At 47.9% G+C, this 15,319-nt stretch overlaps 1 protein-coding gene across 1 annotated transcript in view; it reads right to left on the minus strand.

Moving 5' to 3' along the window:
* Positions 1-2,049: 2,049 nt before the first annotated feature.
* Positions 2,050-15,319, minus strand: part of LOC106808162 (zinc finger protein 345-like) — a 31,052-nt gene continuing 17,782 nt past the window's right edge. Inside the window, exons 7-8 of the mRNA XM_014810751.1 lie at positions 3,227-3,693; positions 2,050-2,820 (exon numbers count right to left, since the gene is read on the minus strand). Of these exons, the coding sequence (XP_014666237.1) occupies positions 2,050-2,820; positions 3,227-3,693 (1,238 nt within the window). The remainder of the gene's footprint in view (positions 2,821-3,226; positions 3,694-15,319) is intronic.

Consider the following 15,319-nt stretch of genomic DNA (forward strand, 5'->3'; position numbering starts at 1 on the left):
GTGTATCTGTCTCTCTTCTAGTTCTGTGTGTGTTCGTGTGTCGTGGTGCTGTGCGTGCGTCGCGTGTTGTGTGGTGATGTGGTCTGTCTCTCTCTCTCTCTCTCTTCCTCTGTGTCTGTCGTGTCTCTCTCTCTGCTTCTTTTCCCTCTCTGCTCTGTCTCGCCTCTCCTCGTTTCCATCTGATCTTGTCTCCGCTCTCGTCGTTTGTCTCGTCTCCCTATATATATATAATATAGTATAATATATATATAGAGATGAGAACGGCATATATCAGGAGAAGGAAACCATGCTTGCTGTTGCACTTCACTTACGTGACGACGTGGTGAGCTATTGGCTATTTGCAGTCTTTACACATAGGCTCTGTAATCCATGGGACGCTGGCTGTAACTACGTTCACCCGCCCGTATGATGGTATTCTATATATATAGTTATATATAATACGTATATATATATATATATAGAAAGAGAGAGAGAGGCGGAGAAGAAGAGAGGAGAGGTGAGGAGAGAGAAGAAGATCGAGAGCTGAGAGAGATGAGAGCAGAGAGCGAAGAGAGATGGAGAGAGAAGAGGAAGAATGAGAGAGAGAGAGAGAGACACACACTTCGCGCCACATAGGTTGCACTTTGTTACGAAGTCTAGCGTGTTCTGTTTATTCTACATAGTCTTGCTCCCGTGAAGAGAAAACATGCATCACGACAGGTTTCGATACTAATGCAGCACATGCTTCAATAGAGGAACCTTTCTTCTTTTCTCAACAAACATACCTCTACCCTTCGGCGTTCAACTTTTGATTCAGCAAGTTTGCACTCGTCCTCTGGTTTTGGTATAGCAATGAATTGGAGGAATAAGGCATTCGTTGCTCGTTGGACAGATTTCTAATAGTCGAGTATATCTAGTTGTTAAATTAATAAGGATTAATTATGCAAAATTTAAATGTACTAATAATTCAATCCTTGATATTGTAGTCTAATCACATTATTAAGGCTTGCTGTATTCGTGACGTGTAAAATATTACTCATAGAAGATAATATATATAATACTATCATATATATATATACTATAGATATATAATGAAGCAAAAAATCTCATTTAACTCATTACACTAAAATTATTCTAAAAATGTGTGCCATACTGAAAATAATAAAATCGAGTCGAGTCTCGCCGATCAAATCATATGTCCCGATCAACACGTGCCAGATGTACATCTGATAAATCCTTTAATCTAAATTTAAACACTTACAAAAATACCGTAGACTGTACTGCAATTGTGAATTGATTATCTGACGAATGAACCAATCATAACAATCGACAGCTTCCAGTCGAGAGATGCGCATCATCTCGTTAGCGACACGTTCATGCCAACTCATATGCGAGCACAACCGCAGTAGCACACTATATTAGTAGTCGCCCTTGCAACTACGGAGATCAGTTATATAGACAATGCGCCAACTGACCCACACGTATTGGCCTTTAATAACCCTCTAGGAATCGGTCAACAACACTAAAATAGCAGCACCAAGTTCATTATACTAGCTTATTACAGGACGCCAAATGGCCGCACCAATCAGCCAGCAGTAGAACCAGACAAGAACTAAACCAGGCAGTAATAAAATCTTATTTTTAGATTTAGATATTAAAAACAGGCCAAAGAAACACGGTGGGTACGGTACGAAATAGAACGAGGCGAGAGCGGTCCGGAACGGGACAAACCGCTTGTGATAGTCGGTCGGTCCACCCAGCTCCACCTGCCGGTCAGAAGGTTGCAACACCTTGCATCAACGTGCACCCTGCGCGAGGTAGAGCAAACAAATAAGCTCTACGCCCACCACAACTTCCACCATCAGCAAGCCTATGACGGGCGCACACGCACCATGCTCGGCAGAGTAATACGCTGTGTAATATATGTCCTCGACGGCAACCACAAAACTATATTAAACGTTCTTAACGTCAAATAGCACGGCCCTCTTACGTGAACTGTACGGGCCGCGAATTTTTTTCCCAACGCTTATATCCATTCGGCTTGTTGATATACGCATATCAACTTCCGCATCAGGACTTTCCGTTATTATCAAGGAATGATGCAAAATCCATCTCTCCGTGTTCGCGCACCGGCTCCGGACGCGGCTCCTCCTTCGGGCCGCGGCAGTTCTTCTGGTGGCGTTTCAGCGTCGACTCGAGGTAGAACGCCTTGCCGCAGAACATGCAGATGCGCGACTTCTCGGCGCGCTCCGCCTTGTTGTGCATCACCTCGACGTGGCGCCGCAGCGCCGACTTGAAGTTGGACGCGAACTCGCAGTGCGGGCACGGGAACCGGATCTCGTCCGAGTGGATCGCCATGTGGTTCTGCAGGTGGTGCTTGAAGCCGAACTCGCGGCCGCAGACGGCGCACGTGAACTGCCGCAGGTGCGCGCGCTCGTGCCGATTGCAGTCCGACTTCGACTTGAACAGCTTGTTGCAGACGTAGCACGCGTACGTCTTCAGCGGCGTCCCGTCCGCCGCGACGACCGCCCCCGGCTCCTCCCCTCCTCCTCCTCCTCCTCCCGCTCCCGCTCCCCCTCCTCCCGCTCCTCCCGCCGTGCCTCCGCCGCCAGCGCTTTTCTTCGGCATCGACGGCCCCGTGCAGGTCTCCTGGTGGCGGTTGAGCGCCGTCACGAGGCTGTACTCCTTGCCGCAGAAGATGCACACGCAGGGTTTCTCGGCGGTGCGCCACGCTCCGTGCTGCTTCTCCTCGTGCCGTCGCAGCGAACTCTTGTACTTGCTCGCGTAGTCGCAGTGCGAGCACGCGAACTCGTACGCGTCCCGGTGCATCGCCTCGTGAACCTGCAGTAGCGACGTCCCGATGATCGATTACAATCGAAAGTCAATCAGTTTGCAGCAAACGACTAAGCGCTTGATTATGATGACGAATAATCGATTATCAAAAAAAAATTTTTATTTAAAATATAAATTTGCAAACATTGATGAAACGACTCTTTATTTCATTTTTTTTGTTACTTTACAGCTTGGAGACAGTAAATCTAACTAACACCAAACATAAGCAAGCATAATACTGCTACATCAGTTTTAGAATACCGTAGTATAAAAAAATACTGTATTATATGATATATTATATCATTTCAATAATCCGGTAGCCATGACCAATACCATTCAACCGATTATCTTCGATCATCGACCGTCGGTTGCACCCAACCGATGATCGACGACGAAACACGAACCGAACACTAACCTGCAGGTGATGCAGCAAGCCGAACTGCTTGCCGCACGTCGCGCACACGAACTGGCGGTCGTGCGCGCGCTCGTGTCTCCGCAGGTCGGCGCGCGTGCGGAACGACTTCAGGCACGCGTCGCACGTGTGCGCTCCCGCGGGCCGGTGCAGCAGCATCTCGTGGTGCTTCAGCCCCGCGTACGAGCGGAACTCGGCGCCGCACAGCCGGCAAGGGATCGCCGCCGCGTCCACGTGCTCCGCCGCCATGTGCTCCTCGAGGCGGCGCGCGGTGAAGCAGGCGGCGCCGCACAGCCGGCAGTGGTAGGTGTACTCCTGCCGGTGCGCGCGCTGGTGCAGCAGGTAGTCCTTGCGCGTCGACTGCTCGTGACCGCAGATGTGGCAGCTGTACTTGGCGGGACCGGCGGCGGGACCGGCGGCGGCGCGACCCAGGTCACCGAGCGTGGCCGCCTTCAGCAGCGTCGGCGCGCCTGCAACGTGCGGCGGGGATTCGAAATCAGTGGTTGGGGGGAGGGGGGAGGGGTTCGCGGGCTTAAAGAATAGATGTTTTAATTTAAAGTAATGATTTGAAACAAGTGTCATCATCCTTATTGTCATTGTCATCATCACCATAATAATTATCAGGCCAAAACAAAATATGTGTGTGGTTACCGTTACATGCCGGAAAAAAAATAGGGTAGGTAGGTAGGGAAAACATTTTATTTTCTTGAAAATATAATGATAGCAAAAAATCTCCATTTAACTCAATTACACTAAAATTATTCTAAAAATGTGGCCAATACTAAAAATAATAAATCGATTCGAGTCTCGCGATAAATCATATTCCCATCAACACGTGCAGATGTACATGACAAATCCTTTAATCTAAATTTAAACATACAAAAATACGTAGACATGTACTGCAAAATGTGTAATTTGATATCGTGACGAATGAAATCATAACAATCGACAGTTCCAGTCCGAGAATGCGCATCATCTCGTTAAAGACAGTCATGCAACTCATATGCGAGCACAACCGCAGTAGCACACATACTAGTAGTCGCCCTTGCCAACTTCCGAGTACAGTTTATAGACAAGCGCCAACTGACCGCACACGGTATGCCTTTAATAACCCTAGAATCGCTCAACACACTAAATAGCAGGACCAGTTATACTAGCTATATAGACGCCAAATGCCGCACAATCAGCAGCAGAGAACCAAAAGAACGCAACCAGCAAAATAAAATTTATTTTAGATTTAATATTAAAAAACAAGGCCAAAGAAACACGGTGGTTACGGTACGAATAGAAAGCGAGTGATCAGTCGGTCGGTCCACCCAGCTCACCACCTCCGTCAGAAGGTGCAACACCTTCATTCAACGTCACCCTGCGAGGTAGAGCAAACAAATAGAGCTCTACGCCACCCACCAACCTTCACCATCAGCAGCCTTGACGGGGCAACACGGCATTAGCTTCGGCCAAAGTAATACGCTGTGTAAAATGTCCACGACGCAAAAAAATATATAAACGTCTTAAACGTCAAATAGACGGCTTGTTAGTGAACGTACGGGCCGCGAATTTTTTTCCCCCACACGTTATATCCATTGGGCTTGATATACGCATATCAACTTCCGCATCAGACTTTCCGTATATCAAGGAATGATGCAAAAATCCTAACCCTAACCCGAACCCGAAACCGAAACCTAACAGTAACCATAAACCGAATCGGCTTATATACTATCAATGGTATCCCAAACACTATCTATGGTGTGGTCAAATCAAAACAGCCAATAAGAGGAGCCCAATGGATGTGTAGGGAAAAAAAATTCGCGTACGGGCCGTGCCACCTGCTACATATATCATACCAGGAGCGTATAATGACAAATATATTATATTATTTGTACATATATTATATTATTACAAATATTTGTCATTATACGCTCCTGATCATACGTATACGCTATCGATGTGGTGGACGCAACCGTTACACGTACCTGACGTACATATATAGTAGACCTGTACAAGTAGCTGCTACACGAATTTTTTTTCTCTCTCTCTCTCTCTCTCTCGAAATTGATATTATCAGAAGTAGATAATAGGGAATTATAGGGGATAATAGGAGATAATAGAGGATTCCCTGTTATCTACTTCTGATATTATCGTACACGTTTTCTCCAAAAAAAGGAAATCTTAGCATTATTGACACTTTGCTAGAACACAGAGACCACGGAGTATCAACGCTCACAACAGACCAGCTTGCATCCTGCAGTATATTTTAATTATACGGGACTGCTCATAGGGTCTATGTCTCCCTGGGTACTGCTGCACCGTACCCCGCCTACTCCCAACCGTACCATGTAGGAGGGGAACAACACTACCTGTGGAGTAGGCGGGGTACGGTCCGGTATACCAGACAGTTACCAGGGTACGTTCCGGTATACCGGACCGCACTCAGGGTACGGTCCGGCAGTACCCAGAGAGACATAGACCCTATCAAGAGCTCATAATACCTTAGGTATGATTAATTATTAATTAATTAGGTATTATTTAATTACTAATCATAAATTAATTAATTATTATTAATTAGGTATTACCTAAGGTATTATTAGCTATTGACCCTATCGGCGATACGAATGGACTCACCCACTTCCCCAGCACCAGCAGCAGCCGCATGTACACGCCGACGTCGTGAAAACCCTTACAAACCCAGTGGCTAGTCGCGCTCATGTTACACCTCATATCACACGCTTTTCTCATCGCGTTTCAATTGTTGTGACAATTGTATTTGTTAACACAAAACGTACGCGAGAGAGGACCTACTGATATAGAATCTACATACAGATCTGACGAAATTAAGAAAAAAAAGGCACGACAACGGAAAGCAAACGTATAAATAATACGGATTTACCATTAGATGTTGTTTAATTCACACAACTAGCCAAAGAGGAAACATTTCCAGTCTATTACATAGATATAACTAAATAACGCCGTTTAAAACTTTGTTTCTAAAATTGAACGTCACAGTAAAGCACGCTTGAACTATTGGAACAATCCACTGACTGCTTCCCAAAAACCACACATCAGTTATTTTACGAAGCAAATGTTACGCATTGGGTAATTCAATTTTAGGAGAATTGGTCAAAATGTTCATCAATAACATCCAGACAGCGATTAAATAAACGCTTAATCCAAAACAACTTAACAATTCCACTATAAGGTGAAGATGACACTTACAAATAATTTCATCCCACACATTTTACAAGGACCAACAATTCACTGAAAATGGTAACCAATTATGAGAACATTCTTGAGTTACACATTTAGAACCTCTACTTGCTTTACCCAACTAGATATTATATTTCTACGTAGCTTCGAAGATACAAAGCATAAAAACATGTATAGGTAAAGCTACCTATCTACATTTTGCTATTTTTAAAACATTAAATCATAAGCATCATCATCATTAACACCAATTTCATCATCATCATCATCATCATCATAGCAGTACAATAAGTGCACAACTGACACAAGCACGAGTTCATCTTGAATAAGCTATCCACAATAGTAACGGTAGCCATTTTATAAATTATTGTACTCACCATTTAATCGAACAAAAAGCCAAGACATAAAGAGTGGTCTCCGAACGTACACCATGAAAAAACAATGTTTTAGACGGATAAAATTGAGCCTAAAAACAAAAGCTGAACATGTTACACATGACTGCTGAATGACTGACTGGCCGTTGCCTACTCAGGAATTGTATTTTCTCTTTTCCATTCTATAGTTACTGTACTCGCTCAATTTGAGTTTTCAAGCGTGTAAGAGAGGATTTAATTACACTGATTTTACATTAAGCACAGATGTATACAGTCAACATGCACCAATTAACTCCTGATCAACGCGTAGTTAACAATATGCATGTGCATCCTGCATCCCCTATATATGCTATATCAGCTGCAATCCTCATTACTTTTTTTCCCCTCTACAAATGCTAAAAATAAATCTCCTTAAAAATATACATGTACGTATAGGCATTATTATGAAGCTTTATCGCGCACACACACACTGATCGACGCACGCACGCACGCACGCACGCACGCACGCACGCACGCACGCACACACACACACACACACTGATTTACGCATGCATGCACGCACGCACGAACACACACACACACACACGCACACACGCACACGCACACGCACACGCACACGCTACACCACACAGCACACTGGCACACACTACACGCACTACGCAGCACCAATCACACGCACACACAGTCTAACATGCACGTCTTCAAGCACTCTCTAGATGAAATTAGTATCTAGAACCATGGCGTAACAACAACGGCCGGTGCGTACCCAAATTTTCGGACAAAGCCGGACGATCACATCACCAACGCCGAAATATATATGTACACGAACACGATAAACATAGAAACTGGCTCTTCCCCGAACTGCTTTTAACGAGGACGAGTCAGACGCACAATACCCCAGCGCCGCAGTACAGGTATATTTAATAAGCAGACACGACCCTTACCTCGATTGCAGTCAATACATTTCCTCTTCTTGCGTCGTGAACCGCGCCGGCGACCGCCCTATCACCGCCAGAGGAGGCAGCAAAAGCAATGATGCACTGCGGGGGAGAGAGTGCCATCGTCACAACGGCACCATCGCCAAGATGCCATCGCCAGCGACATACCGTCGCCACATCGAGTGCATCGCCACGCCCCACAGCAACGCATAGCATCGCCAGCTGAGACACGGCAATGCAGCGACAGAGCCCGCCCACCCCGCGACCCGGAAATTACAACTAATCGTCTAACACAACGGACTGAACTTGAGAAGCACGACGCGGGCGGCGCGGCCCCGCACCCCGTTGTTGTCGTCGGCGGCAGCGATGCCAGACGCCCGGGCGTTGTGGAAACGGCGAGACGCCGGCTGAGATTGTCGCGGCGACATGCAGCAGCCCGGCTGCAGCTGCGAGCCCGCGCGACGCAGCGACTGTGCTGGCGGCATGAACAAGTGTGCGGTTCGGGAGCAGGCCGCCCCGAGGGTGAGAGCGCGACACCGCCGGCGCGCCCGTGGGCGCCCCACACTGGCCGCTGTTGTGCAGGTCGACATTACGCCGCCGCCGCCGGCGGCGGACATACACGCGCCGCCGGCCGAGCGCGGACATCACGCCGCCGCCGCCGAGCGCGGACATCACGCCGCAGGCCGCCTAGCGAGACATGATGGCCGGCGGCGGGCTGCAGGCGGCCCGCGTTGTGTGCGGGCCATCTACCGACGCGTTGCTGTTTGGGCGGGAAAGCCGTGACCAGAGCAACCACGGCGCCCGGGCGCCGTGGACCGACAGAACGCTGCTGCCGTGACGCAGAGAACGCTGCTCGCGTGTGGGGATCAGCACCGCCGGTACTGTGGGGGACCAGGACGCCCGCTGCTGTGCGGGACAGCACTGCCGCTACTGCGTGGGGCGACGACATGACTTGTGTTGTGCCGGAGCCAATGACGCTGCTGGACAGCGGAAGAGCATCGCTCGTCGCTCGAGGTGGGCTGGCGCCGCCGGCGCGGCGCGCGCTCTCCCCCGCTGTTGCGAAGCCGCCATCGTTGCCGCTCATCGCTCGCCGCTCTGATTGGACCCGCGGCGGACGATCTCCGCCAGCGTAACGAAACGGAGCGATTAGTTCTCGGGCCGCCGCGAGACGCAGGCGGCTGTGCGCGGGCGGCGCCGCTGTGCTGCTGTTGGCGTCCGCGAGGCCTCCGCTCGCCATTTACGTAACCGATGCTGCTGCTGCTGCGGCTGCTGCGACTGCTGCGGCTGCCTGTTGCGGCTGATGCTGGTGGTGATGAATGATAGCGTCGGCTTTCTCTCGGCTACTTCCCACCGCCGCCGCGGCCGCCGCGGAGCGTCTGTTTGTCGGCGGCGCGCCACGGCGAAATTCTCGCTCGTCTCTCTGGGAGTTTCTGCGTCGATAGTCGTCGACGTGTCCGTCACACCGCGACTGCCACCTGGAACATCCCCGTCTGGCCGTGGCAGCTTCTGCGAGGCGGCCGTCGCCGCGCCAACATCGTCGCCGCGCACGCGTCTGCACCTGCATAGCGCGCTCGCTGCCAACCGAGCTTCATCGGCGGAGCGTGCGCCGCCGCTCGTGCCTCGCGACGACGCGAAGATCTCCGGCCAGACAGCCCCGCCGCTGGTGGCGACGCTGCGGTCGATCACGCCGAGAACTTAGCTCCGGGGGTTTGAATGCCGCCGTGCTCCGACATGAGCGCTGTCGCGGCGATTCAGCCCGCAGACTTCTCGTTGCGACAGCAGCCGAGGCAGCCGCGAAACCTTTGCCCGGCACTATGCCGGCAAGATGGCCGCGCTTGTCGTCGTTCGACCTTTTTTTTTTTTGGGGCCTCGTGGGCCGAGGTGCGGTTTCAGCGAGCTCTTGTACATTACGTCGGTAATTCGCAGAGCGGGCAGCGGTGCGTCGGCGGCGTCGGCAGTGCATCGCCATGTGTTGTTTAGGTGGTGCTTGAATGCCAAAGTGGCGCCGCAGCACGTGTCACGTAGGTACGGCTGTCGTGCGCAGCGAGTGCGCTTGCAGTCGCCCTTGGATCTTGAAGCCTCTGCAGATCGGACAGCTCGTACACACATGTCGCTCGGCCGGCGCCCGCCGACGCCGCCGGAGCCCGCCGTGCGTCCGCTGCACACTCGCTCCCGCGCGCTCTCCATTCGGGCCGCGTCAGTTCTTTCTGGTGGCTTTCAGCCGACGTCGGTCCGATTAGAACGCCTTGCCCGCAGAACATGCAGATGCGCGACTTCTCGCGCGCTCCCCCTTGTGTGCATACACCTCGACGACCCGCAGCCGCCGACTGAAGTTGGACCGCGGAACGTCGCAGTGCGGGCACGGGAAGCGGATCCGTACCGAAAAAAGTGATCGCCATGCTGTTCTGGCAGGTGGTGCTTGAGCCGAACATCAGGCGCCGGGCACGACCGCACGTGAACTGTCCTAATGCGCTGCGCAATCGATCCGGTTGCAGTCCGACTTCGACTTGAACAGCCTGTTTGGCAGACCTGTAGCACCGCGTACAGTCTTCACCGCGCGACAGAGCCGTCCGCCGGCGACGCCGCTCCCCGGCTCCTCCCCTCCTCTCTCTCCTCCTGCTCACTCCCGCTCCCCCCCTCCCCCTGCGCGCTGCGCCCAGCGCTTTCTTTACGGCTCGACGGCCCCGTGCAGGTCTCCTGTGCGGTTGAGCGCCAGTCACGAGGCTGTACCCTTGTCCGCAGAAGCGAAGCAACCAGGGTTTTCTCGCTCGGTGCCGCCACGCTCCGTCTGCTGCTTCTACCTCGTGCCGTCCGGGCAGCGAACTCTTGTACTTGCTCGCGAGTAGTCTCAGTGCGATCACGCAAACTCGTACGCGTCCGCGTGCATCGCCTCGTGCACCTGGCAAGTAACCCCCGCGACGTCCCGACGATCCGATTACAAATCGAAAGTCATCAGTTGGCCAGCAAACCGACTAACTGCTTGATTACGATGACGAAAAATGCTAATATCAAAAAATTTTTTTATTTTAACCCATACAATTGCAAACATTGATGAACGCTCTTCTATTTCTATTTTGTTGTTACTTTACAGCTTGAACAGAAATCTAACCTAACACGAAACATAAGCACAGCATAATACTCTACCATCACTTTAGAATACCGTAGTATAAAAAATAGTGTATTAACTGAATATATTATATCAATTCATAATCCGGTAGCGCATGACCAATACCATTACACCGATTATCATTCGATCATCGACCGCGTTGCTTGCACCCAACCCGACAGTATCGACACAGAAACACCGAACCCGAACACTAACCTCAAGGTGATGCGTCAAGCCAGAACTGCTGCCGCACTCGCGCACAATACGAACGTGGCGGCGTAGCGCTGCGCCGTCGTGTCTCCGGAGGTCGCCGCGCATGCGGAACGACTTCGGCACGCGTCGCACGTGATGCGCTCCCCGGGCCGGTGCATGCAGCATCTTCGTGGTGGCTCAGCCCCGCTACGAGCTGGAACTCGGCCCGCAACAGCCCACGGGATGCGGCCGCCGCGTCCACGTGCTCGCGTCCGCCATTGCCCGAGCGCGCGCGTGAAGCAGGCCGCGCCGCACAGCCCGGCATGTAGGTGTACTCCTGCCGTGCGCCGGCCTGGTGCAGCAGGATAGCCTCTTGCGCTCGACGTGCTCAGTGACGCGCAGATGTGCAGCTGTACTTGGCGGGACTGCGGCGGCGGGACGGCAGCGGCGCGCTCGCTCAGGTCACCGTCGAGCGTGGCCGCGCTTCATTCGCGTCGGCGACGCCTGCAAGTGCGCGCGATTGCGAAATCAGTGGTTGCGGGGAGGGGGGAGGTTCGCGGGCTAAAGTAAAGTATGTTTTTAATTTAAAAGTAAAATGAAACAAGCGTCATCGCCTATCGTCATCGTCACACACCATAATAATAACATCAAAGCAAAACAAAATATAGTGTGTGTACGATTCCCGACGACCCCATTTTATTCGCAGCGACCCTAAACCATTTTCATTGTCAATTTTCTTTAAAGTAAAAAAAAAATATAAATAAAAAAAAAATAAAAAAACCAATGTTATTTGACGTTCCTCGCTTTACAAAAACATCGACCGCACATCCTTCAGAGCAGGTTCGTAAATAAAATATTTCAAGAAATAAAATGTTTTCCCTACTACTACCCTATTTTTTCCCGGCATGTAACGGTAACCACACATATATTTTGTTTTAGCCTAAGCAGAAGTAACAGTAGCATTCGCATACATTAAGTATTTATAAAGTATATTTATATCGTATACATGAAGTAATTATTTCGAAGTATTCCCGACCGTTTTTGTATGTTTGCAACCATTACAATACACACTGGTATAATAGTGGTATTGCTTACGTAACAGCAAGTGTCTAAAGTAACACTACCAGGTCTTAGAACACTCATACATCGTTATTTCCACAAAAATATGCAACGATTGAATTCCATTCATTTACATCGCATCGACGCGGTAACATGATGATGCCACTTGTTTCTCCCGAACTCTGTACCTATATTTTGACATGGTAACTCGAATTAAGCTATAGAGATGTAGTACGAGTCTAGAACCATTACGTCACTCAATGAGATATTTTATATAACATATCAACAGTACAAATTTTTATCATATAATAATCAGTAACATGTTCGCTAATAAGCGAAACTACATCTCGCTATATTTTTCTCGATTGTGCAGTTATTTAAGAAATCCTTTCTTTAACGCAACGACAACGTTAATGTGAAATGCCGCTAAAAGGCCGAGCGTTTAGGAGGAGGCACGTTGATGATGTCACCACGATAGTCTGTGAGGAAGGGGATTAAATTGGTGACATCACCAAGATATAGTGCTGTGAGAACGAACAGGAGCGTTAAAGTATTAATGTCACCTTGTAACACAAGCATGCAGTTGTGTAACAAAGCTATTAAGTATTAACGTGGTCATTGCGAAATGCCACTACTGCAAGTAAGAGTAGATGCTTTAAAGTTATGATATAACTATACATAATACTAGGATTTTATTTATAATATGTCAACATGCCGTTATGTTTTTTATTTGTTTGCTCCTTATGGTTAAACTGCTGTTTTACATTTTCTATTTTGCCATTATGTTGGATGTATTATGTACATCATAAAATTTCATGTTTTAATTATAGAGTTTTGCAAGAAAAATACTGATGAAATTTGCTGCACAGAAAAGAATAGTGGACGGGCAGCTCGTTTATAAGCCGATTTATCGGCCAAGAGTTTGATGGTCTATTTAATGGGATTAGTAATTACTTTTTATCTAAATTATTAATAAAATAAACAACTAATATAACTCTTGAAGTGGACACTGATTTACCCTCCACACAGTTCAAACCATGGTTGCATAACACATCTCAATCACACGTTAAAAATCAGGAATGTTCATAACGTTTTACACAATTTAATTAATAGTTCGTCCAACCATAGAATAGATTAGAGGTACATACGTGCACAGGATTGTGCATACAGACTACATGTAGTAGTCCATGTACACATAGTGGAATTTTGAATTTTGAGGTAAAAGATAGTTAAATATACATGTGGATGTCATTTTACTTCAGTCTTTGTTTGTCATAAGTAATATGTGTAATTTTCACAAAAAGCCTCAGCACAGTGGGGGGGCACTGAGTCCATCCTTAAAAAATTCTATGTTTGCTGTCCCCCGACCCATGATTTTTTTAGTGGGTAGGTAGGTAGGTCTTTTTTTGTGTGCGAGGCATAATAGTTATTTAAGTCTGTCCTCATGTTTGCCGGCTATTTTCGTGGGTCGGTCGGAGGACAGCAAACATAGAATTTTTTAAGGATGGCCTGAGTGAAAAAAGCCCAGGAGTCAGTGTAATAACATAGACCTTATACTTCTCCTCTTTATTCTATTATATAATTACAGTAACACATCATGTTACGATAACTCCCATACGTAATTTCTACGTTACCACAATTTTAATTGTGATACAAAATACAAATTTACTCTTACATAATTTTTCAAATGAATGAGCAGTTTCTTCCATACAAATATTTATTTTCCTGTGTGATTCATGTTATGGAATTTTTGCATTGCAAACCATCTTTCTGGAACACATTGCTTACGTAACGTAACGCAGGGGATTACCGTAACGTAATTTTTCTCCGTAAATTCTGTAGCCGAGATTACACATTCACTATGTATGCATTAAAGTGATTACGTCACCGTAAATAGTAAAAGAAAAAAAAACATTTCCACTTTTTCACAAAATGTAAGCAATTCTGTTCACTTTTTTATGGTTAAATGGCTGCATTATACTTCCTATTTTACTATATTGTTCGATGTAAACATACACTCGTGACTCATACATAGCCCATAGCAACAAATTAATGTCAGGATCATAATATCAAATCGTCCAGGTTTTTTGAATTTTTAACTAGCTGAGAAACAATCTTATCAGGTAAGAATTTAATAGGGTAAGAATTTAGTCCCGTTAGTACTTACTTTTAATGTAATAAAATGACAATTTTTTTAAAATAAATATACACCATAGAAAATTCGTGACGTAGTCAATTTAAACGTGATGTTTCATGAAGCCATTAATACAACCTTACAGTGGGCTACTTATACTAAAACAAATCATCACGAGATTCAAATGAACATTTCAAAACTAGAAAATAGGTCCTATATACTGTAACCCCATATAAATTTATGCCATGGTAAAATACCCATCTCTGGTATTTCCAACTCAAATTCGCACAACAACATTTTCTACAGCCACAAAAAAAGGATTACCGATTACTACTTACTACTTTAAATTAAACGTGTATCTTGCATATTTAGGATTCGTAATTAACGAACCTACAGATATAATAATCAACAGACACAAGCAATCAGCTTCGTTCTGGAACAACAACTCTAGAAGCAGTGCAGACAACGCTCACCTACCGCCGTGGTAACCTCTTCAACCGGCATCACCCACTGATGGTCTGCCACGGAGCTACGCTCCAGAATAACAAGTCTCTAGAACAATCCGCGTGAGCATTGCAATTTGCAAGCCACAGATTCGCTGGAGAGGAGAGAGAGGCAAGGGGGAGAGAGGTGAGGAGGAAAGCGAAGAGAGAGAGGCGAGAAGGAGAGCGAGGAGAGAGAGGCAAGGAGGAAATAAATAAGCGACAAGGAGAGAGGGGCAAGGACAGATAGAGAGGCAAGGAGAGAGACGAGGAAGAGAGAGAGAGAGACGAGGAGAGAGAGGCGAGGAGGAGAGCGAGGCGAGGAGGAGAGCGAGGAGAGAGAGGCAAGGAGGAGAGAAATAAGCGACAAGGAGAGAGACGAGGAGAGAGAGGCGAAGAGGAGAGCGAGGAGAGAGAGGCGAGGAGGAGAGCGAGGAGAGAGAGGCAAGGTGGAGAGAAATAAGCGACAAGGAGAGAGAGTCAAGGACAGAGAGAGACGAGGAGAGAGAGGCGAGGAGGAGAGAAATAAGCGACAAGGAGAGAGAGTCAAGGACAGAGAGAGACGAGGAGAGAGAGGCGAGGAGGAGAGAAATAAGCGACAAGGAGAGAG

The sequence above is a fragment of the Priapulus caudatus genome, unplaced genomic scaffold (assembly GCF_000485595.1).
Source record: "Priapulus caudatus unplaced genomic scaffold, Priapulus_caudatus-5.0.1 Scaffold257, whole genome shotgun sequence".
Lineage (NCBI taxonomy): Eukaryota > Metazoa > Priapulida > Priapulimorpha > Priapulimorphida > Priapulidae > Priapulus > Priapulus caudatus.